Source organism: Penicillium cinerascens (assembly GCF_028974065.1).
Source record: "Penicillium cinerascens strain IBT 15544 chromosome Unknown contig_9_segment0_segment0, whole genome shotgun sequence".
NCBI lineage: Eukaryota > Fungi > Ascomycota > Eurotiomycetes > Eurotiales > Aspergillaceae > Penicillium > Penicillium cinerascens.
This window is the reverse complement of record NW_026695296.1, coordinates 192,370-215,310: the sequence shown is the minus strand read 5'-3', so window position 1 is coordinate 215,310 and position 22,941 is coordinate 192,370. Positions and strand designations below refer to the sequence as shown.

General features: G+C 55.1%; 11 protein-coding genes across 11 annotated transcripts; 7 read left to right on the top strand and 4 right to left on the bottom strand.

Moving 5' to 3' along the window:
• Positions 1-914: 914 nt before the first annotated feature.
• N7498_006893 (uncharacterized protein) lies at positions 915-1,520 on the bottom strand (the record flags this gene model as incomplete). The annotated part of the gene is made up of 1 exon (XM_058453955.1): positions 915-1,520. The coding sequence occupies one exon, from the start codon at positions 1,518-1,520 to the stop codon at positions 915-917; it is 606 nt and encodes a 201-aa protein (XP_058306204.1).
• Positions 1,521-2,638: 1,118 nt separating this feature from the next.
• Positions 2,639-3,746, bottom strand: N7498_006892 (caspase family protein; the record flags this gene model as incomplete). The annotated part of the gene is made up of 3 exons (XM_058453954.1): positions 2,639-2,664; positions 2,732-2,901; positions 2,953-3,746. 3 exons carry the CDS (start codon positions 3,744-3,746, stop codon positions 2,639-2,641), a joined length of 990 nt encoding a protein of 329 aa, XP_058306203.1.
• Positions 3,747-5,422: 1,676 nt separating this feature from the next.
• fbx15 (F-box domain protein) lies at positions 5,423-7,416 on the top strand (the record flags this gene model as incomplete). The annotated part of the gene is made up of 2 exons (XM_058453953.1): positions 5,423-5,578; positions 5,743-7,416. 2 exons carry the CDS (start codon positions 5,423-5,425, stop codon positions 7,414-7,416), a joined length of 1,830 nt encoding a protein of 609 aa, XP_058306202.1.
• Positions 7,417-9,104: 1,688 nt separating this feature from the next.
• On the top strand, positions 9,105-10,605 carry N7498_006890 (indoleamine 2,3-dioxygenase; the record flags this gene model as incomplete). Its single annotated transcript, XM_058453952.1, has 2 exons — positions 9,105-9,395; positions 9,457-10,605. 2 exons carry the CDS (start codon positions 9,105-9,107, stop codon positions 10,603-10,605), a joined length of 1,440 nt encoding a protein of 479 aa, XP_058306201.1.
• Positions 10,606-11,091: 486 nt separating this feature from the next.
• N7498_006889 (uncharacterized protein) lies at positions 11,092-11,687 on the top strand (the record flags this gene model as incomplete). Its single annotated transcript, XM_058453951.1, has 2 exons — positions 11,092-11,199; positions 11,256-11,687. The coding sequence occupies 2 exons, from the start codon at positions 11,092-11,094 to the stop codon at positions 11,685-11,687; spliced, it is 540 nt and encodes a 179-aa protein (XP_058306200.1).
• A 957-nt stretch (positions 11,688-12,644) lies between these two features.
• On the top strand, positions 12,645-13,207 carry N7498_006888 (uncharacterized protein; the record flags this gene model as incomplete). Its single annotated transcript, XM_058453950.1, has 2 exons — positions 12,645-12,763; positions 12,814-13,207. The coding sequence occupies 2 exons, from the start codon at positions 12,645-12,647 to the stop codon at positions 13,205-13,207; spliced, it is 513 nt and encodes a 170-aa protein (XP_058306199.1).
• A 1,182-nt stretch (positions 13,208-14,389) lies between these two features.
• Positions 14,390-14,810, top strand: N7498_006887 (uncharacterized protein; the record flags this gene model as incomplete). Its single annotated transcript, XM_058453949.1, has 2 exons — positions 14,390-14,707; positions 14,760-14,810. 2 exons carry the CDS (start codon positions 14,390-14,392, stop codon positions 14,808-14,810), a joined length of 369 nt encoding a protein of 122 aa, XP_058306198.1.
• A 220-nt stretch (positions 14,811-15,030) lies between these two features.
• Positions 15,031-15,930, bottom strand: N7498_006886 (oxygenase MpaB family protein; the record flags this gene model as incomplete). Its single annotated transcript, XM_058453948.1, has 1 exon — positions 15,031-15,930. One exon carries the CDS (start codon positions 15,928-15,930, stop codon positions 15,031-15,033), a length of 900 nt encoding a protein of 299 aa, XP_058306197.1.
• Positions 15,931-16,508: 578 nt separating this feature from the next.
• On the top strand, positions 16,509-17,979 carry N7498_006885 (DUF3712 domain-containing protein; the record flags this gene model as incomplete). Its single annotated transcript, XM_058453947.1, has 3 exons — positions 16,509-16,762; positions 16,817-17,241; positions 17,303-17,979. The coding sequence occupies 3 exons, from the start codon at positions 16,509-16,511 to the stop codon at positions 17,977-17,979; spliced, it is 1,356 nt and encodes a 451-aa protein (XP_058306196.1).
• Positions 17,980-18,816: 837 nt separating this feature from the next.
• Positions 18,817-20,587, bottom strand: N7498_006884 (IscS subfamily cysteine desulfurase; the record flags this gene model as incomplete). Its single annotated transcript, XM_058453946.1, has 2 exons — positions 18,817-19,239; positions 19,478-20,587. 2 exons carry the CDS (start codon positions 20,585-20,587, stop codon positions 18,817-18,819), a joined length of 1,533 nt encoding a protein of 510 aa, XP_058306195.1.
• Positions 20,588-21,367: 780 nt separating this feature from the next.
• N7498_006883 (amphiphysin) lies at positions 21,368-22,874 on the top strand. Its single transcript, XM_058453945.1, has 3 exons — positions 21,368-21,581; positions 21,651-22,670; positions 22,726-22,874. The coding sequence occupies exons 1-3, from the start codon at positions 21,398-21,400 to the stop codon at positions 22,746-22,748; spliced, it is 1,227 nt and encodes a 408-aa protein (XP_058306194.1). The 5' UTR covers positions 21,368-21,397; the 3' UTR covers positions 22,749-22,874.
• The last annotated feature ends 67 nt before the right edge of the window (positions 22,875-22,941 follow it).

Here is a 22,941-nt window from a genome sequence, read left to right as displayed (position 1 = left end):
CACACGATACTCGAACATAGTTACCATGACCAGAAAGCCGGAAAGCTGCTGCCTGACGTTATACACAGCCTCGGGCCCACTGCGTTGATTATGGCGAGTCAGGGCTCTGTTCAAGCCGGTCGTGCATGCGCGGCATCCTGCAATTAAGACATCGATCACGAGATCTGACAAGAATCCAAAAAGGGCTGTCAATGAAAATGGCCCGTAGCAGCGGAGCAGGTGGACCGCAGTACATGAAGTGGAGCACTGATCTACAAGATGTGTTGGAGAGACCAAGCGGGCCATGGGCTTCTGTTTACCTTGAACTGCATTTTTTCACTAGCGGTGGTAGAAGATGCAAGTCGACGGTAATTTTTCTCTTCCCCCTTGCTTGTCAGATAAGAGGCTGTCGGAATTTATTTTTAGACTGAGGCGTTTTGCTGACGCACGTCGGTCCACCGGCAGCTTAAGTGCCGCATGTGGCGCCCGTTTTGGCGTTTCGTCAAGACTTAGTCTCGATTTTTCGGTTGAACTTGAGAGGTGAATGAAATGCGGTCAAAAGGTCAATTTCAGATGAAAACAAAATTAATTTCCCAAACACCAAGCTATGCGCGGATCAATAATAGAATGTAAATCCAGTGGCAAATATCCCCAAGCTTGCAAAGATTAGTGGTCGCATATGTAAAATCCAGGAACAGCACCCCGACCGCTCCAATATAGCACAATAGAAAAAAAAAAAAAAAAAAAAACCCCAATGATACAAGTAACCGAAACACCTGAGCCCCATTGTGCAGTTGCATGTGGTTTAAGATATGTGTGATCGTCGCCATCATGTCGGATGGCATTTCCTTCTGCCTTTTTTGGTTTTGCATGGTATAGTATGCGATATCGGTCCGTTCAACAGTCATCCCGGAGACTCAGACACTATCTGCCCCTCAGAGAAAAGCCTGCGCCCGATCCCCAACATACGGGGTCGAGGACCCGATCAAATTGGGGGAGGAGATGCTGGAAAGCGGAGGGCTGTCAGAGGCCTTACGCCCTGAGAAAATCGACAGGCGTCGAGACAGGCGCCGGCTCAGCCGGCGCTGAGGTGCAGACCAGGTCTCGACAGACATGATGGACATAGGCCGCGACCGCGGGGGACCGGCGGAAGTCTCCGGGCGAGCCTCGGCGACACTGAAGTTGGGATCCAGGAAGAACGTCGAGCGGCGCTTGATTTTGTTGGCAGCCTCGCGGGCATCCAGCTGGAAGGCAAAATCCTCCTTGATGTCGTCTAGTGCGTGTGAGACTCGGCGCAGCAGTTTCGGCTTTTCGTAAATCGAAGGTTCGCGCTGCTCGAGTCCATAGACCTGCACCGGGTTCTCGGAACCGTCGTCCACGGGAGAGGCGTAAAACCGAGGGTATTTGGGAGGCATTGGGGATCTTCGAGGATGTTGTGAGCCCAGCGATAGTGTGGAGAGCGGCTGCTGGTCTTGGTAGGGCAGGTGAGGGTCGGAGGAGCAGTTGCTGGAGGAGTATGAACTGTTGGTGGACGACAACATCTTGGATATGCAGGGCGTTTGAGGATTCACAAGGGGAGGAGAAGGGGAATTCGAGGGGGATAAAGAGCAAAAACAGACTAGGGGGGGGAAGAGACGTGCCATAGCTCAGATTGCATTCAAAAAGACACTAACGGAGTGGATCAAGACATCGACACGTTAGTTCGCACTACGATGCCCCCGTCCCGGGTTACACATAGATGACTGTAATATTCCCACGTTTCATCTCCTTCTCCATGGAGCTGGATTGTGCATGAAAGATGCGCATCCTGTGGGGATTTCTTACTCATGCAGTCGTACATGGCAGTGTAGAGGCTTTCCCTTCTTCTATTTTACTACACGGCACAAGAGTGCGGCGGGAACTGCAACACCCGAGGACTTTTTTTGAGGTCCGAGCGAAGTAACTATTTCCGTCGTAGGTAATCAGATCATCCATCGCCGTGTCTTGAATTTCTGACACATCCGCACTGCTCAGCGTGCGCCCGTGGACGGGTTGACGCGGCGTACGGCCTCTACGTCCCATGGCGCGGACGAGGAGGTGTTTCTCACCTCTCAACTGTGGTTCCTTGTGTTTCTAGAGAAAAAAGAAAGAGGAGAGTGGGACTCCCACGGTTTCCGAAGTCCCAGCCTGCCGCCTTGACCTTGGAATCTCATTGGCCCGATCTCGGCCTCAGGGGGCATGCGATTATTGTGAGGACCTTTGTGTCTTTTTCTACAGCGACTTGGCGCCAACCTCGCAAGTTATGCATTCAACGTGAGACATTCAACGGATGAGAGTCCCTCTCAGCCCTCTTCCCACTCTACCCTAGGCTATGTTGGGGTGCTATCTAGCGACTCGCCCTGACTCTGCGCAATCCGCTGTGGGTATTCCACCAGCGCTGGGGCCGGAAAGCTGGCAAACCACAGCCGCGCATCGGAGCACACCAGGCCCCGGGGTCTCTTAAATCGTATGGGTGGGCCAGGATCCGCCCCGGTGTAACAAACAGTAAGCTCCACTCCCCGGACGTTCGTGAAGGAGTTGTGCGCAAGCTGAGGCGCGGTAGGATAATGCCACGGCAGTAGTGATCTACTCCCCGAGACTTTAATGCGCGGTGGCGTCGTTCTTCATCCGATCGACATGTTTACATCACAAAGCGGAGATTGACATCTGCCGAACGAGTCAGCCCGAGTCCCGGCCATGGTGCTAGTGCTGGTGCCACGGCAGACCAACTTACCAAGGGGATGGCTGCAGCTCAGCTGCGGCTTCTGCGTATACTTCCCGTCAAGTTCCGCCCGGATCGTGTTTAACAGTTGCAGGTAGCTCTGTTGGGGCCACCGTTGCAAAGCTTTGATAAAGGCCCAGCTCAAGGCACCCCGCGCCTGTCCGTCCTGGAACGTGTCCGCCCTATGGGGTACATGGTTAGTCGCGTTCGTACACTACGCTCGCGAAACTCACGATGTTTGTGTATCCTTGGACCCGGAGAACATCACTACGTCGGCTGGGGAGGTTTTGGTCATGAGCGTGCGCTCACGCGCTTGGCCACCATTGGCGGCTTTCTTGAAGAAGCCGATCGCGGTCGATGCGACGCTGGAGAGGTCACCCTGTCCGTACGAGCTGATAGCACTGAAAAGGTCCTGGGCCGCTTCCTTGGCCAGGTTCGGCTCCTTCAGCACACCCTGTGTCGAGTAGATATACGGCAGATCTAGGGCGGTGCCGGAGTGGCACGAGTCGAAAATGGCCGTCAATCGCACACCGGGCCGCAGCGGTCTCACCATGATGGCGTGCATGTCGTCGTCTACAATGTGGCCAGCCACGCGGTAGTCGACCGGGTAGATAACGTCGTCGAATCCGTCGTCCTCGTCGCCGTCCAAGTCTGGCGTGCGACCTCCGTGGCCGGAGAAATGAATAAAGAGCGAATCGTGAGGCTGAGCATCCTTTACCAGCCAGTGCATGGCGCGAATGATATTGGCCTTGGTCGGGACGCTCATCGGGTTGCGCTGATCGTCGGTAAGAATGACCATGTCCTCGCGACGATACCCGTACTTGGTGTGCAGGAAAGACGACATGTTGGCAACATCGTTGATGCAGCCGTGCAGCGCATTTGGCTGGCCGGTGTAGTTGATACCGATCAGTAGAGCCTTTCGCCGCCCAGTACATGCAGAGTACTGGAAGTTGTAATTGGAGGGTGCGCCTGCGCCGAAATGCTGGTAGCCCTGCGGCGGGGGCGGGGCAATATTATTAGAATTCATGGGTGGCCCTTGTATTGCTGATCAGTAAAGGTCAGGTTGTGATTTTTCCTCCCGCGTTTCTTACAATCACGGTAGGCACCGGGTACATGTCCCGGCTGCGGAGACGGCGTATGTCCATACGGATGAGGAGAAGGCGTTTGGCCGTAAGGCTGAGGAGAAGGCGTGTGGCCGTAAGGCTGAGGGGAAGGCGTGTGGCCGTAAGGCTGAGGAGAAGGAGAGTGGGCATAGGGCGGACGTGAAGGCGGACCCAGCTGCTGTGGATAGGGAGCAGGCCCCGAGTAGGAAGGGCGTTGGTGATGCCCTTGGTAAGGCGAGTAGGGCTGAGGCGGGGGACCTGGAGGCAGTTGGTATCCCGCCCAGGGTGGCGGAGGCCCCGGCGGAGGTCCAGGAGGTGGATAGTACATGGTAATATGCCCTTGAAGAGAGTCGAAGAGGGGAAGAGGATATTGTAAAAAGATCAAAGAGGGGAAAAGGGCAAAGACGTGGCGAGGCTTTTTTTTTTTTTGGCTCTAAAGCATTGGGCTGGCTGACCGGTGGGCCGTGCAGATCTTCGAATTTATGAAAGAGCAATACGATGCGAGGGGCGTCGGAGAGGACTAGGTAGCTATACCACTCGGAGGCCAATGAAGAAGCCCTGGAGAAGAAATGCCCTGGGACCTGATCCTGAAAGAACGAGAGGAAACCATGGGCCGAATGCCGCTTCCCGAACTCCACTCCTCGTAGGGCTGCAGGCAGCACCGTTTGTCACGTGCGGGCAATCGCCGTAGTTCCATCTGGATTGCCATCCGGAATATCAGTCATCTCACGGAGGGTATCCGGGTAATCCGGGTAATCCGCAGTTCCGTCGTGGTGGGATGCCATCTGGAATTGATCTCTCGTCGTGGATGAGGCTCGAAAGAAGCGGGACGGACAGCCCCGGAGATACCATCCCGCGCGAACCGTTCAGGAAATACGAAAACTCCGAGTAATGCAGGGCCTTGGACTCCGAGTAATGCAGGGCCTGGTATCATACCTTCTAGTACCTTCTAGTACCTGATATCATCGCTGGACCAGACCCGAGTTATCTGCACCGGGACACGTGAACTCGTCAGATCTGCTTACGCAGGGCACTATTCTTAGACCAGAAACCGTCTCCACAGTCGGATTCGTACCGTATGCTTTCCAGTGGCGGATGGGAATACTTGGTCAAACGGGCGATTGGCAAATGCGGGGACGATGGAAGCCGGGATGCTCCCACCAGGCCGTGGCGCAAATAATCCAGTGGATCACACGTAAGGTCTCATGGCGAGGCCCACAAGACCTATGCACGGGCGATCCTGCGGAGGGGAAACTTGACTGGTTTCGTCCGAAAGAGCCGCAAAGAGTCAGACGAAAGATTCGGATCCCCGCGGCCTCGGAACTCCATTTGTGGAGCCCCAACGACGACAACACGAGCAGAGCCTCGTCGACGTGGAAACCCGCGTCAGACTGGTTCCACGACTCCGAGTGGTCGATAAAGAATGGCGTAACTAGTGGTAGGGGGTGTCGATCTGTTGCAGTTTGAAGGGGCTGAGTCGGTCGATGCGGCTCAAAATCTCCCTTGATCCTTTATAGCTTACCGGCGTGGACGGTCTCATCAAAAACCATAATTTCGAGATGGCTCCATGTTAATTCCTCACTTCTCTCATCTCCCAGCCATGCCGGCATCTCGGAGTCTGGACTCCCTTCCATTCGATGTCTTCTACCAGATCGCCACGTCGCTGGACGACCGCGATTGTATTAACCTGAGCCGCACTAATCGTATCATCCATGATTTGATGGAAAGTGACCTCATTGCACGCAAAACAGTCGAGGTGAGATGACCCTCGAAGGTCTCGAAGGTCTCGGGGTCTCGGGGTCTCGGGGGCTCGGGGCTCAGAGCCCTCAAGAGCCTCAGAGAGCTCCTCCCGTCTGGGGGCCAAAAGACACCCGATCACCCAATCACCCACATCACCCACATCACTAACGCGCCGCGCAGAATACTCTACTGTACAGCAAGGAGGGCCAGTCGGCTTCGGCCTCCCAGAGCGGCTACCGCAAGGCTGTCGGGCATCGCTTTGACATCCACGAAGCGATCGCCACCGCCGCCCCATATGCTGTTTCTGTCTTAGCCTACGGAGCCGACTTTCTTTATCACCAGGGCTTCCTCTGTTACCGCGTTGGTCATGAAATTCGATTGCTGGATGTGCATGGTGCAGGTCGCCGAGAGCGCGTCTTGAACCTGCACGATGTCATCCGTCGCGTGGGGTCTGGCCCGGCCGGTCTGGATGTCGCCGAGCGAGTCACTTTGCTCCACTACAGCGATGGCATCGTCTCCTTCCGTGTTGAGCACGTAGGTGCCCAAGATGATACTCTCCTCGCGATCGACATGGATCGCCGCCCGGGCCAGACCCGCCGGAGGCGTCTCTTACTTCAGAAACCCGTTCCAGCAGATTCCCCCATCTTTGTCCGCCATAGCCGCTCCTATATCTGGTACGGCACCTTCACCGCTGCACACGGCTCGGATGGCGTCTGGTCGGTATGTGGCGTGGATTTTGCCACGTGTGAAGAAATTACATTCCCTCTGGACCGAGTCGTCGATGGAGATCTGGGTCAAACGCTCTGTTTCGAGATGTACCAGGAACATCTCTATGCGGTATCGACGCAGGTCGCTTCAGACGACGACGAGCGCTTCTCTTCCTTTTACCATTGGTTTTGTCACGCGCCTCGTCAACGGGGCCGCAAGTGGAACGGGCAGCTCTGGCGCCGCGAGCATCGCGAAGGTCCTCTCAACGAAATGTGGACAGACCTGTCCATCCGTGTTGATGAAACGACGGGCCGGCCCGTGATCCTAGAATGTCGTCGTGAGTGGCGCGGTGGCAAGAGCGAAAACCATCGCACTAACTACATTGAACCGCTTCCTACGCCCGAAGAGGCTGAGACGTGGGTGGATGATGATCCGAACGATCTCACGGGGAACCACCGGCCCTACGACCAGCGGCCAGAAAAGCGACTACGCCGTAACTATCATGCGGAATATGAGCATACTCACGACTCGACGAAGCGACTCGAGTTCATTGCGGCTCGTACTAAACATCGCAGCTACCATCTGGCATCGGCAACGTTTGTCGACCTCGTCAATGACCCTGCACCCCAAGCTGACGGTGTACGATCCCGAGACCGCCTGCGTCTGCGTACAGTGTCGCGAAAGCGCAAATCTCCCGTGGACGACGAAGGAACCGACGGTCCTCGGAAGATGCTATTTCGTCCTACGCAAGTCGAGGACGGCCGTCCAGTTGAAGGCTCTGAAGAGCGCTTCGTCTCACGTGGTGTGCACATGTGGCCTGCGGATGATGCACCGTCCGAAATACACCATCTCCTCTGTCCCGACTCTCAGGCAAGCTCTGTGCGCGCCGTGTCCGATGAGCGCTCCATTATTTACTCCGTCTCCTCCACCGGCCTGCCGCCAGACCACCAGGCCCTCATTCTGATCAGCTTCGACCCCACCGTTCGCTTTCCAAACCTCACATCCCTCCGCACCATGAAGGCTCCTGTCTCTTCGCAGAACATATTCCCAATCGAGGTACCTCGACCGCAATCTCCCAACCCCTCCCTCGTGCAAGAGACAACACCTTTATACCAAGCGATCCGTCGTGGCTACTGGCTGCGATGACCAACTGGCAGGGGAAACTTGATTGAATGAACTATACATCGAGTATGCCCCGTGAATATGGGGGTCATCGGTGATACGCAACTACTGATACCAATCTAATCAAAACCCACGTTCAGAGCATACAAGCTGTTCAAACCCTCCATAGCGGTGAAACTAGAATCACTTTAGTGACTATACGGGTGTCCCAGCTTCCCAGGGCATTAGATAAGTCCGCCTTTAGTACTCCGGATAATATAGTCAGTCGTACGCGGGCGCAGTCACGTAACGGCTTCATGAGGCTCAAGTATCTAAGCAAAAAGCCAGCCGAAACTCCCATTCATCGGAAGGCGGGGTAAGAAGGTAAAGATCCAAGGAAACTTTTGGTGTGTAAATAAGTTGTTGCATTCTCGCAGACATGCCGACTTCTAACGATTTCTAAGTATGGAGGAAACCGGGCTTCGTTGGCCTTACATGTCAGGCATCAAACCATCTCCCCCAACCATCCGAAATTTCTTGGGGGCGCAAGTACAGGATAAATGTTTTCGTACGGTCGCTCTTTTGCCCAAAGGGTTTTTCATCCTCTCTGGAATTTTTCCCATCTGGCCATGTCTTCTATAGAGTGATTCCAGGGCTCCGGTCAAGCTTCAAAAGTTGACGTCGACTCGCGGACCCTGGGGATCGCCACTTCCTTGCACCTTGGAGAAGCGTGGGTGCTCGCGAACGCGCCATGCATCTCGCTTAAACCACCGATAGCGCACCCAGAGCGCTCCCAAGTACAGTTTCCCACACAAAAATGCCGCAAAACGCGGCGTGGGCAGGGCCTCCGGATCATTCTCTAGCACTCAGGCTAGTGAGTTAGTTCGAACGAAAAGTGGAACCCAAATCGCTTGCACTCAATTTCCCGCTCGATGGAGGGGGATGGGGTCCGTTCGAGGCCAGTGGGTCAATATAAACTCATCTAAAATGAACCTAGAGCATCTTGTCTCTCTGCCTTTCCTCCTCACCGAGTGGTCCACCCGCCCAAAAAGATGGCTCCGGTCAGGCCCCGACGGATGGTTTGGCAAGGCCATCCTATATCGGACTTCTGCCGCCCCCCGTACCCGGAGACCGAGTAGGTTCTAGAGGGGTTCTCAGGGTGGGATGACAATGGTCGTCTCGGCCGCTGCTTAGAAATGCCTCTTCACGTCGCATTACGTGCTCGGGCGGTTATCCCGCCGCAGCGGGAAAATCTCTGCTCATACGATCCAAATACCTTTCGGACCTGCGCGGAATTCAGATTTCCCTCGACATAATATCCATTCTCTGTACCCTCAGGACAGAAATCCGGGTCTCGGAGAGTATATGGCCTGATCCCCGGGCGTGCCACTTCTTCCGTTTGCATCCGGTCAATAGCCTTTCGGACGGAGATTGTTTGGTTTCTGAACGCCACCCACCCCCGTTTCTTCCCTGTCACCTAAGCCCGAGGACCTTGTTCCTGGCTTCCAAGGGTCGCTTTATTTCCCCCGGAGCAAATATCTTGCTCTTACTATTATCTTTCAGGACACCCGTTAAACTGGCGTGACCCTTGGACCTTCCTAGGTCTCGAGACGAGGAATTACGGAATAGAGATCCGGATGGGAAAGAGGTCCATCTGCGTCACACGACACTAGGGACTTTGTGCTTGCCGTCTTCGCCCTCTATTAACTGTCTTTCTACCCTCTATCATCAATATGCTGCCTCCAGTTCCTTCCCTCGAAGACTACGGCATCTCGCCGGAGCACGGTTTCCTCTCTCCGGAGTCTCCGCTGGAGGTCCTGCCGGATCCATACTACGCCAAGTGGGAGGCGCTTGCTGCTAATTTGCAGCCTCTGCTGCTGAGCAAGCGGGTGCGAGGATTGGTTGATCGTCTACCCATTCTCTCGACTGCACACCTGCAGACAGATGCCGAGTGGCGGCGAGCTTACGTCGTGCTGGTCTTTCTGCTTCACGGCTATGTCTGGGGTGGTGATCGTCCTGCCGAGGTATGCTACTAATAGTACTCCCAATGACGTCTTCACCGTTGACTGATTCATTCGTGAACAGAAAATTCCCCCGCAATTGACCGTGCCATTGTTCGAAGTCTGCGAACGACTGGAAGTGCCACCTGTTGCAACTTACGCCGGAGTCTGTCTCTGGAACTATAAGCCGATTTTTCCCGACGAGCCGGCCGACGATTTGGATAACCTCGCCTGCCTACAGACATTCACTGGGTCATTAGATGAGCAATGGTTCTATCTGGTATCGATAGCCATAGAAGCTCGCGGTGCTCCGTCGATCCCTCTTATGCTTCAGGCTATTACTGCCGCTCGCGTTGGCAAAACCCGAGTGGTGACGGAATGCCTGCAACAGATGGCGGAGATTCTGGACGAGATCACCACGTTGCTGCAGCGCATGTACGAGAACTGCGACCCGTACATCTTCTACAACCGCATTCGCCCCTACCTGGCCGGCAGCAAGAACATGGCTGATGCCGGGCTTCCCAAGGGTCTCTTGTATGATGACGGGCGCAACCAGCCGGAGTACCGCCAGTACGGTGGCGGCAGCAATGCCCAAAGCTCTTTAATCCAGTTCTTCGATATTGTGCTGGGCATTGAGCACAGACCTACTGGCGTTGGCCGCAAAGACCAGAGTGCCTCCGAGGATTCCAAGTCTCGGCACTCTTTCATTCATGATATGCGTGCCTACATGCCTGGCCCTCACCGACGATTCTTGGAGGACATCGATTCCATTGCCAACATCCGCGCGTTCGTGGAAGCGCGACGCGCAGACCCTGCGCTACGACTTGCATATGATGCATGCCTTTCTATGCTGCGTGCCATGCGTGACAAGCACATTCAAATTGTGTCACGCTATATCATTCTGCAATCCCGTGGGGCTCGTGCCGGCTCTCAGTCCGCTGGCTCGGATCAATCAACTGCTACGAATCTGGCCACTGCTGCCCCAACGGATAAGAAAAAGTTACGCGGCACGGGTGGCACTGCGCTCATCCCTTTCCTCAAGCAGGCGCGCGACGAGACCGGTGAACCAGCTATTGACGCATGGGCACAAAGATTGCTCAGCGCCTCTCCTGGTGATGCAGGTTCCGCGTCGTTGAGTAAAGTCGGAGAGCACCCCGACGGTCATCTGGAAGTTGTTGGTCTATGTGGGACTTGGACAGCGGACGACAGTGAGGGTGGAATCTGTCACTGGTAAAAGACACGAAGTTTCACTTATGATTTGAGCGTTTATTTTTTTGCATCTGGGATTGACACCCTGCCATTTGCAGCGACCAGCAGGTATCTGGCGTCATGGGATTTGCATTTAGAAAATGCGATCGACTATAGCATTTCATCATCAACATCGAACCACAATTGACGATACTTCCACGAGATGTCATCGGGGCCTGAGCTCCATGTCCCAGGTCCACCGTAGAACATTCCGCTCCACTTCTTTATCTTCATGACGCACGTTTTCCTCTCGAGAGGCTTTATATCACGTGATATGACATCAGCGCATGATGTCATTCATCATACCTTTGCCTTGTGGAGCCGCGCGTTGTTCTATCTAGAGGTATATAAAGGGGGCAGTGTCTTCGAGACAAAGGCACATATATCTGCCGAGACACCTCGACTTATCATCTACCACCAATCTTCCAACTCCGGACTTGATACCATCTACATTCAACCTTTACTATTCACCATGTCTGCCAACAACGACGACTCTTCCACTCTCGGTTCCTACGTGAACGCCGCCACTGGTGCTGCCCAGCGTGCCTACGGTGCCATCACTGGTGATTCCTCTTATCAGGTATGCATCCCCCGTCGACTCAATTCATGCGTGAGCAATTTGCTAAGAACCAGCAGAACGAGGGCGAAGCTACCCAGAACCAGGCCAAGGCTCAACACGAGAACTCCCACACTACCGCCAAGCTGGGTCCGATCTCCGCTGACCCCAACACCGGTGCCACCGCCAAGGATAACGAGAACCGCTCGACCGGCTCGTGGGATCAGACCATCGGCTCGACCAAGGAGGCCGTTGGCAACATGATTGGCAACGATAACCTGCGCCGCACGGGTGCTGAGCAGAACGCCGCTGGCAAGGAGGAGGAGGCCAAGGGCCAGCTGCAGGACTGGGGCGAGGGTATCCAGAACCGCGCTCAGGGTGCTATCGGTTCCGTCGGCGCCGCCATCAGCGGAGACCGCGCGGAGGAGCAGAAGTTCCGCGATATGCACGACGAGGGCAAGGTCCGCCAGCGCGGTGCTGAGGTCGACATGGCCAAGAAGCAGGGCGCCTAAGCTCGGCTTGAGACGATCGTTTAGATTCGGTGAACTTGACTTTCGGTTTTGTGTACTATTACGACGATCACGATGATTTGACCTAAGATATCCAATTTGAGATTCGCCTTTTTGAATTTACATTGTTGTGTCCTGTAGACGGTTTATTTTCTAGATTACATCTGTAGATGGGACCCTTTTAAGGGGCGGGTGGTTTACGATGGATCAAGGCTGGGTTGATACGTGCTCGACCTGGATGAAGGATTAGCACTTGATTGAGGGGGAAGGGGGTTGTTAGGGCAGTTGATGAGTGAAAGCGGCTGTAAAAGATAGCTTTATTGTATGGAATACCAGTAGCATGAGTTCTCGAGTCATTTATGCCTCCTTCATCACTACGACTCGACATCGGCTGATATCTATTTCGGCTCTGACATTGAGTCCCTCTCTGAAAACGAAGAATTGTCTCAACCCAGGGGTAGGTTCAAGGCAGTGTCTTACGCAGGATAGAGCCGAAGGAACCACCAATAGCCCTTTGGATAGTTCCCAAGCCTACTTTCACGGAGAATAAAGGGAGAGAAGGGAGACTATGAATGAATGTTTCTGGGCTTGATCGAACGAGATCCTAGAGCTGACTGGATCGACAGCAGATCAACGTCTGGCAGCTGCGCATCACCGACGATTGTCTGCATGTCATCAACTAATTCCCCGAGGATGCATGTCTATTCCCCCGCGCGAGCACGTCGTGATCCTCGGTCGCACCTGAAAGCGGAAAGAAAAAGAAAACAAGAAAACAAGAAAACGGTCTAGAACCGACCCAAGTCTCAGACCATTTTGGGTGCCATCAAGGTTGCCTCGCTAAGTTCGGAGAAACGGCGCCGAGCAAGGCCGGATCGGCGGCCAAGAGGGGTCAAGCATTTGATATACTCGGCTCGCCCCAAATTCCTGCTCGTTCAATTGAGGATTTTCTTGTCCGTCACGATGAAATTCAAGGCAATTTTACTCTGCTTTGCAGCAACGGCATGGGGAGCTGAGCCCCTGCGACGAGATGTCAATGCCACGGAGAGCGGCTTCAATATGGCATCGCTCTCCAGTGCACTGTATGTTCATTCTCCGTACATCTGGAACTATCCACTGACACCGAGTACAGTGCCCATCTCACGGCGAATACGACGGCGACTGCCCGTTTCGACAACATCGCTGCGCCCCCCAAGTCCCTCATCCCCGAGATCCTGTCGGTCGTGCCCGTCACCGTGATCTGGGAACTCATCGACCCGCAGTCGCGCAGTATACTAGCGAGTCAATTCAGCGCCGGGACCACCCCCACCTGGTATAACAGTCTTCCCACCGACGTGAAGAGCTACATGTCCGTGGTGAAATCGCAGATTGCGGCGGGTGCTCTCACGGCGACCACCACGGGAACCACGAGCGCCACGAAGACCGGGGCGACCTCGACCTCGAGCGGGATGGCGGCGCAGCCCACGGCGCTGACCGCGTCGGTGATCGGGGCACTGGGTGTCCTCGGGTTGGCCCTAGCGTTGTAGGCGGGTCCGGGGCGTGTGGAACGTGCCAAGGCGACGACATGTAGTCACTGTGGGGGCTTGCAGGCGTTCAGACGTACAGATGATTCTCTCTGATAAAGAAAAGGCTAAAACGGATGGCATGACATCAACGGCCGGTTCTGTTTCACTCTTCCCCTCACGTCCCCGGTTTTCGGTTCCTGGTTCCCTTATTCCACGGTTTCCGTGGCGCATGAAACGCTCCACACCACATGTTCCTCGGTCGCCTTGACTGAGAATTGAGTCTGCGCAATTAATATATCCAAGTGTCTCAGGATTCTCAGTCTCCGTAAATCCTCCTGTTGCACGAGCGGCTGAAATTCCAGATTGTAGTAGATTGTAGATTGTAGATTGTAGATTGTAGATTGTAGATTGTAGATTGTAGATTGTAGATTGTAGATTGTAGATTGTAGATGATACAGTACAACTTCGTCGATCATTACCCAACGGAAGAGCAGCTCCGAAGATCAAGAGCCCACGGACATCGCGACCGTCGTCGCTCGTGCGGACCGAGGGGCTTCGAACTTGACAGGTCCGGTCGGGCTGGCAATCACGAGATGCGATTGCACCGATTGGCACGTCCGGGACCGAAAAAGGACATAAGTCTCCGCTAGCACGGCGCTAAGGTAGTAGTTCCTCCAGTTCTCCCCACTTCGCCTCAACCACGGAAGGGTCTGAACACCGCAGATCACCTTCCCCGGGTCGGACCCACCACGGCTGCGCGACTGGATAGGATGCGGGGAGATGAACCCTCTGTCGGGTTCCGTGGAAACGCGCCTCTCTCACATGAGAATTCGACCGTGTCTCAACCCCATTTTCAGGCGATCCACCTCGGCGTTGCATCCTGATCCGCAATCGCGAATCCATGCCAATCCGGCTGAGCCCGTCCGCCTGTGACGGGCTGCCTCCAGTACATTGGTCCGTTTCTCAGTCTCGGGGCTTTTCTTCGGGTGGAGTGCGGGCTAACGTCGTGGAGGATCGAACTAAAGGCGGTGGCAGGAGTCTAGATGGACCGGGATCGAGTGGGGAGTAAACCTTGGAGAAAGGTCGATTCTCGCTTATAAGCCTGCTGGGTGGTTGGAATTCCGTTCTCGGGGCATCCTTCTTCTTCTTCCCCGGGGCTCTTCACCAATTTCTTTCCATCAGACAATTCAACCATCTCCAAACATGCGTTTCGATCGGATCCTTCTTCTGGCGGCGGCCTCGTTCGCCGCGGCGGCCCCCGAGCCCAGACCCGATCCCGTTGCAATGCCAGCTCCCCAGTCGACGGGCTTGCTTACAGAGCTCCCGGGCATTCTCAGCGGTGCCGAAGACCTGCTCAGCCAGCAAAACGTCAACGATCTTCAGACCATCATCGGCAATGCGGCCAAGCTGCTCTCCAACTCCAATCTCGACCTGTTGCAAGATATCCTCACCAACGCTCACGGGCTACTGACCAAGGAATTTGTGGCCAACACCACGACGCTGATCGGAGATGCCACACCGGTGTGTATTCCTTTCCGAGTAGATCATGACGACGAACTAACCCTCGATGCAGCTCGTGGAGGACGTGTCGAAGCTACTGGGTGGAGTGCTGGGAACCTTGTAAAGGGACATGACTTCATGACTTGCATTTGTTTTAACGATCGTATACGAGATGAATCAAGAGATTATTATACAATTTTCACGGAACCCTCAATCGGTGCACAGAGCGTATCTTCATGGAATGGGTATATACACGGGTGTCGAACGCAAACAAAGAAAAGGGAAAAGAATTAAAAGAAGAAAAATCAAAACGACCAATCGACCGAAAGGCTCGGCCCGGACAGTTAAACCACGTTCAACTTGTCACGCAGACGATCCTGGTAGTAGCGCAGCGGGTAGGAGCGCATCTTGTTGGGCATGGCCGGGTACACGGCCACGGAAAAGCCCATCCAGGTGCGATACAGGGCGCGCGTGGTGGCCGTGGAGCGCAGCCCGTAGGCATCCCGCAGATTCGGGGGCAGCATCTCGATGGTGACGGCACGCAGGAAGGGCTTGATCCTTTGGACCCAGCCGGGCATGTCCTTACTCTCACGCAGGTCCTTGGCAAATGCCGCTGCGTCGGACGACACGGTCAGTTGCGAGACCTGGCTGTCCCAGAAGGACCAGAAGGCCTGTCGGGATTCGGGCCAGGTACCCGGTGGCATCCCCAGGCAGTTCATGAGCAGAGTGAACTCGCTGTAACCGCGTTGGGCGGTGTCGTAGTCGACACGCCCGTAGACCCGCTGGTAGAAGTCGGTCGAGGTGGCATAGAGGGTGGCCGCCATCCACAGCTGAAGGGGTGGATTATGAGCAAAACGGTTGTTGCGACCACTACCCAGGCCGGGAGCATCGCCGCGGGCCAGCATATCCAGGAGGGTCTTGCGCTCGGCGCGGGTGCCGAACACCAGGTTGGAGATGTAGCTAATATGGGCCTGGAGGGCGTCGATGAGCTCCCTGGCCAGCTCTTTGTGGCCACCGGTGGTTTCCTCGTGGCGGATACCGGGCAGAGCAGCCTGGAGCAGCAGAGCAGCACCGGACCCGGCAAACAGGATTCCTTCCTGGAGAATCTGGGGAAGAATCTCCAGCTGCTCGAGAGCATGGAGCCGACCCGAGTCACTGGTGGTGGTGGGCATCGCGCCGTGCTCGTGCAGGGCAGCCTCGGGCTTTTCATCCATAGGCGATGGGGGCGATGAAGACGACGACATGATGGACTATAGAGAGTGTCTATTGAGGAAATCCGGGGAAACGAGGCAGGAAGCAATTCCGTTAAAACCCAAGACCAGACGCCGATCCCCGCAACCGAACCCCACGAAACCTTGCAAGTTTGGGGAAAAGCACGGAGCCGACGAAAACGAAAAAGCAACTCGGCACCATGTGAAGCCCCCCTTTCGCGTGCCGCATGACGAAGGCCGCGGTTCGCGGTAGATCGCCATTTTCTGCCTCGCTGATCTTTACCGAGTCCAACGAACCGGCGCACCACCACTCGTGGAGCGTTGCCACCTTGGGGAAGGCTCCTCCGACCCTGGTTTCGTCCGCATCCACTTCTTTCCCCTTTATGTCCACTTTTCTTTTCTTTTCTTTTTTTTTTTTTCATGGCTCAAAAAAAAAAGTGGACATCCCCCAGTCCGGGGTCGGCTTGTTTCGCTTCGCCTGGGGCCCTGAGGCAATCTCCGGAAATGATGGAGGAACTAGCGACATACATAATAACGCGATCCTTCCCCCGGCCTTCTTCTCGACCTGATCTCCCCCTCCTCCCCACTCCCGCGTTGATACCTCCGTCACCATGGGCAAGAATCTAGATGACCGGCCTGCCTACTTGAGCTCCGATGGCGCCAAGTACTCCTTGGGTGTTCACCGCGGGCCATTAGCCCCGGTGGGCGCCGACAACCCGAAATTGGAGCAGGTCCAATCCGCCGGTGGTATCTCGCTAGCTACCAATCGATCCAAGAAGGAGAAGTTTGCGCGTCATTGGAGGCGTTTCTGGTGCTGCTACCTCATCGGCAATGTCATCTTCCTCGCCATCTTCCTCCCCGTTTTGTAAGTCGCGCACCGATTGTTTCATTCGCCCGGTACTGATCCAGGCACGATTAGCTTCCTCGTGGTCATCCCCGCCATCTCGCAACTGGTCGTCAACAAGTCCCACCTGGTCCTCGTCAATGCCGCGGTCATGCAGCCGCGCGCCGACTCCATCCAATTGACGCTGCAGTCGGCGCTGGACTTGAGTATAGCCTTGCCCGTGCGCATCGAGCCCATCACACTGGACCTGTTCATGCGCGACACCGGTCCCAAGGAGCCCTGGGGCAACGTCACCATTCCCGGGATGACGATCAAAGGTAACACCACCCTCGGTGTTACCGACGTGCCCACGCCATTCATCAACTCGACCACCTGGGCCAGCTTCGTGCATGACGTCGTCTTCAAAAAGTATTCCACCTTGTCTCTCAAGGGGTCGACCAATTCCTTCCTGGGAGTGTTGAAGTCGCATGTGGTCTTGGACAAGGACATCGTCTCACCGGGTAAGCTTGCCCCCTTTGGTCGTGCGAAAGTAATTGTAACGGCAACTAACCTACATTCCAGGCTTGAACTCTTTGGAGGGTTTCAGCATCTCTGATAGTGCCCTGCGTCTCCCTCCTCTCGCAGATGGCACGAACCTGGTGGGCAACGCCACGCTCCCCAATCCCTCCGTGCTTACCATTGAGATCGGCACAATCACCCTCGACATCAAGTCCGGCGACTTGGTGATCGGCAATGCCACCTTGGAGGACCTTACTCTCAAGCCCGGCGACAACAAGCACCCGCTCAAGGCCGTTCTGGACATTAACACCATTTTCAAGCATCTGGGCGAGGTGCTCAAGTCCCAGGCCAACCTCCTGAAGACCGGCAATCTGACCTTGAACACCATCACCAAGTCGGTGGTCTGGGAGAACGAGACGGTGCCCTACTACACCAAGGCCATGTCCGAGCTCACGCTCACGGCAGAGGTGCCGCTCATGGACACCCTGAAAAACACGTTACACAGCCTCAACATCACCGCGCTCGAGGCGTACGCCAAGTCCAATAAGACTGGCGGCGGTCTTCTGAGCACTCTGAAGGGCGATCTCAGCAACATGGAATCCAGCAGTTCCAGCTCCGGCTCCGGCCTCTCGTCCATCCTGAAGAAGAACGTGCACGTACGTGATGCGCTCAAGGACATCCACCCGGTCAAGCGAGACGCCGCCTTGGACTCACTGGCCAATCTCTTCATGACGCTGTGAGCTTTCTTTCCGAACGTTGTTTCTGTTCTTTTCCGGCGTATCTGTTTTTATGATGCCGCACCACGTCTTTTGACGCCGACACGATTGTGCTTGTGATTCCCCGACGGTGGCCTTCCGGCTCTTGGGTCTTGGAGTTTGACGGAGTTCTTTGTACATTTTTTGATATGCCTGACCAGCTCCGCTTAGAGTTCCCCGGTCAGAATGGCCGTGATAGACGATAGATACCGGAGCTGGTTCAGAAGATAATACATAAAGCTATTGCTAGACGATCAACGGTTTCACGTGTAGATGACGGGATGTGCCGTACATGCCGGTGTCAATCGCAATGGACAACGGCTTCGGCCGAGGTCGAATGACAGCTGCAGTATGCACGAATGTGGAGATCGCTAGCTGCTATACTGTAGTTCGGGGCCGAGCTGCACGGGGTAGATTGGGGGCTGAAAGTAACCCCGTGGGCCAAGTAACGGGTTTGGGGGTCGCGGCAGGTAGTTATCCATGCATTACTCCAAAGGCGGGTTCTACACTTTGAGTCCGACGTTATTGCTATTTGTTTGAACCCTCGGAGTAAAAGATGAAATGCCCGTTATGAATACTTCGCGTCTTGGCTCATCCTTCTCTGACGCGCCGAGGCTTCATGCAGTGGCTCTAGTCCAGTGATGGGACCTACGCTGACTGCCCGGCATAAGAAAAAAATGACAGGATTGGTGATTGGAGTATTTTGCATTCTGTACAGAGTTGTTGTTACACCTCAAAATTCAACGCCATTTCCGAGGAGATATTTTGGCCTCCAACGAACGTAATAAATGCCAGAAAATAGATGCAGAGAGAAGAAGGAAATTAGTGCTGGCTCCACTCGATCGTGTTCAGATCGATGCCCTCCTGCACCAACTCCCAGAGCGGGCTCAGCTCACGCAGGAAGTGCACGCGGGCCTGAACAGCCTTGAGGACGTAATCGATCTCGGAATCACTGGTGAAACGACCAATACCGAAACGGATACTGCTGTGGGCACTCTCATCACTGCTACCCAGAGCACGCAGGACGTAACTGGGCTCCAGCGAGGCGGAAGTGCATGCACTGCCCGATGACAGGGCAATGTCGTTCAGAGCCATCAAGAGGGACTCGCCCTCGACGTAGGCAAAGGAGATATTCACGCAGCCCGGGTAATGGGCCTTCGGATCACCGTTTAGGGTGGTGTGCTCCATCGCGAGCAGGCCCTCGGACAGACGCTTCGACAGGCGATCGATATGCTTTGTGTCATACTAGATTGCGAGGCAAGATTAGCAAACATGTTCCCTATTTGTAGGCTGCAAACTTTTCCCAAAAAAAAAAAAATCCCAACAAAGCACGGTCAGTACCCCTGCACTGTTTTCATGGATACCGGACATCATCCCTCGAGGGAATGTAGCTACCGTCCAAATATCTCCCAAAACAATTTCAAGCAGTTGTTTTAATCATCGCAGAAATCAAATATGTGCAAAAAGGAGGATATGTTCTTACCTCCATATCTTGAGCGGCGAGGCGGCATGCTTCGCCGAATCCGACAACCAGGTGGGGAGCGATAGTTCCACTGCGCAGACCGCGCTCCTGGCCACCACCGGAGATGATGGGCTCCAGACGGACACGGGGGCGACGACGGACGTAGCAGGCTCCAATACCCTTGGGACCGTAGATCTTGTGGCTGGAAATGGACATCAAGTCGATGTTGAGCTTGTTGACATCCAGAGGGATCTTGCCCACGGCCTGAGCACCGTCGGTGTGGAAGAAGACCTTCTTGGACCGACACAGCTTGCCAATCTCCTCCATGGGCTGGATCACACCGATCTCGTTGTTCACGGCCATAATACTGACGATGGCGGTATCCGGGCGCAGAGCGGCCTCGAGATCCGACATGCGAATCAGACCGTTATTCTGCACGGGCAGGTAGGTCACCTCAAAGCCCTCATCCTGGAGGTGGCGACAGCTATCTAGCACACACTTGTGCTCAGTCTGGGTGGTGATAATGTGCTTCTTCTTTCCCGAGCGGCCAAAGAATCGAGCCACGCCCTTCAAACTCATGTTGTTACTCTCGGTCGCACCGCTGGTGAAAATAATTTCCTTCGAGTCGGCTCCGATAAGGTTGGCGATGTGCTCACGGGCCTGCTCGACGGCCTTCTCGGACTCCCAACCGTAGGCGTGCGTGCGCGAGTGCGGGTTACCGTAGATTCCGGTGAGGTAGGGAAGCATGGCGTCCAGAACACGGGGGTCTAGCGGAGTGGTCGCCTGCATATCGAGATAGATGGGGCGGGTGCCCTGGTCCATAACGGTGGCCTGCTTGAGGATACTGGCGGAGGGACTCAGGGCGGCGTCGCCGGTGGCCGGGGCGCCCGGCAACTCAACACTTCCCGGCGCAACACCGGCCTTCTTCATAAATGACTTTTGCTCCTCCTTGATCGCGGTCTCGACATTAACCCGGGCGTGACCGGCCTTGGTCTCAGTGACATAGGAACGACTTTCGCAGACGCCGGTGGCGAGGACTCGGCGAGGCGCAACCCAGGCGCCCTGGGAGGCCAAACGCCTGGAGTAGACGCGGGAAGCCTGCCTCCAAGCAGCGGGTGCAGCGGATGACATGATGGTGATGATTATTCACGGTAGCGTGAAGATGGAAAGAGCAACGGGGGAGGCCGGTCCCATTTTCCCGATAAATCAAAGTAAGCACCGCCGAAGGGCGGTGAACATTCTGCCGATCACTTGTTTCTCCGGTGCGCCTGAGGCCACGATCCTCAAGTCCTCGGAGCTTTTGATCGAAAGTTATGTACATGAACAGGGGCTGCGGTGGGAGTTACCCCACGAGCTGAGCAGCATCACAGCTCCAGACACCCTTCGATCGATCGATCGAGGGCTCCGGGTGTTGGCCGGCACTAGGGAATACTTCGGCATTTGAGCGGCACCATGACGGAATCGCGAATTTGACCCAAATGGACGAATGCAAGGATTACGGAGAATATACTATGTACACAGTAGAGGGCCTGGATGACGTCTAGTCCGTATGTAGTAATGCACCGCCTCATCTTTCGTAGGGCTATATGGAACGTGGAAGATCGTCACGGAACCGACTCCGAGCAGAATCCTGGTGCCTGTGGACGAACTGGACGAACTGGACGAACAGGAGCATGCGCCACAACGGGGCGCTTTTTAGTGCAAATGTATAAAGCCGAGGACGCAATAAGAAAAAGACCGAAGCACCAGGACCTAAGTAAGCCGGACCCAAGTAGGCAAGGTAGTAGTCCCAGGCCAAGGTACAGCCACATCGTCGATGTCATAAGTGAAGCAAAAACGGTTAACTTTACTTCCCCCGCCTTCCGCAACCTCTTTCCGCCCAATTCCCAGGACCACCACGTTCACAGGGCCCCCCCCTCAGTCAAAGGAACACTCGTCGCCATGAGTTTCAAGGGTTTTCAGAAGAGTATTTCACGTGCCCCGCAGCAGCTGAAATTGAAGTTCAATATCGGCGAGCACACTACCGATGCCGTATACACCGACGCCGAACGGCGCTTCCAAGAGCTCGAGAAGGAGACCAAGAAGCTGCACGATGAGTCGCAGAAATATTTTCAAGCCATAAACGGTGAGAATGAATTTTTCCGAGCACTCCGCAGCGTGCAGCTCAAGAGGGAAGATTGCTGACCGCTCCCAGGCATGTTGAACCACCAGATCGAATTCTCCAAAGCAATCGCCGAGATCTACAAGCCCATCTCCGGCCGCGCCTCCGACCCCAACTCGTACGAAGATGAAGGAAACCACGAGGGAATCCGGGCCTGCGAGGAATACGAAGCTATCGTCAAGGATCTGCAGGAAGCCCTGGCCCCGGAGCTGGAGATGATCGAAGCCCGCGTCATCAGCCCCGCGGATCAACTGCTGGAGGTGATCAAGGTGATCCGCAAGGTGTCGGTCAAACGTGACCACAAGAAGCTTGACTATGACCGCCGCCGCGCCACGCTGAAGAAGCTGGAGGAGAAGAAGGACAAGTCGATCAAGGACGAGAAGGCCCTGTACAAGGCGGAGAACGATGTCGAACAGGCCACCCAGGAGTTCAACTACTATAACGATCTGATGAAGGAAGAGCTGCCCAAGCTCTTTACTCTGGAGGCCGAATTCATCCGCCCTCTATTCCAGTCCTTCTACTACATGCAACTCAACGTTTTCTACACCCTGCACGAGAAGATGCAAGGTATGCAAATCAGCTACTTCAACCTCGACCTTGACGTGGAGGAGGCCTTCGAGCAGAAGCGAGGCAATGTTCAGGAACAAGCCGAGGCTCTCGCCATCGTCCACTTCAAGACCAAGGGGGTTGGTCGTTCCGGCTCCAAGTTAGGCCCCAAGGGCCTCGAGGCCAAGGGGTCTATAAACCGCGGGCGGTCCGACTCCGTCTTGACCGATAACCCCCCACCCCCATATTCATCAGCTGCCGTTTCCAGTCCGACGGGCAGCTTCTCCTCCGCAGCCAAGGCCAAGCCGGCACCCCCGCCCCCGAAGCCGAAGCCCTCTCACCTTAGCAAGCCCGCCGAGAGCGTGGTTGCCCTGTACGATTACGAAGCCCAGGCCCACGGAGACCTCGGATTTTCTGCGGGCGATGTGATCGAGATCATTCACCGCACCGACAACCAGAACGAGTGGTGGACCGGTCGCGTCGACGGCCGGGAGGGCCAATTTCCTGGTAAGTCTCGTCAGATCTTGAAGTGCTTGTGCCCAGTGCTAACAATTACCGGCAGCCAACTATGTTCAGTTGCAATAGCACTGGTGTTTGGCATGTCTAGCTTTGTGATCTTCCCTGCTCTGGCGCATATGGTCCTATTACATAGAGCGTTCTGTAAATACCTTCGTTTTCTTTAATCGATTGGCTCGGCTGGATGGAAATGGTGTGCTGAGCTGATGTTACGCCGGACCCGACATGGAGGGAACCGTGATTCCTGCAGTATAATAAAGCC

Bases quoted from the DNA above. Each gene is read 5' to 3' on its own strand.
- N7498_006883 (XM_058453945.1), top strand. From the start codon at position 21,398: ATGAGTTTCAAGGGTTTTCAGAAGAGTATTTCACGTGCCCCGCAGCAG. The intron at 21,582-21,650 runs GTGAGAATGAAT...GACCGCTCCCAG, and splicing joins ATATTTTCAAGCCATAAACG to GCATGTTGAACCACCAGATC. The intron at 22,671-22,725 runs GTAAGTCTCGTC...AATTACCGGCAG, and splicing joins CCGGGAGGGCCAATTTCCTG to CCAACTATGTTCAGTTGCAA.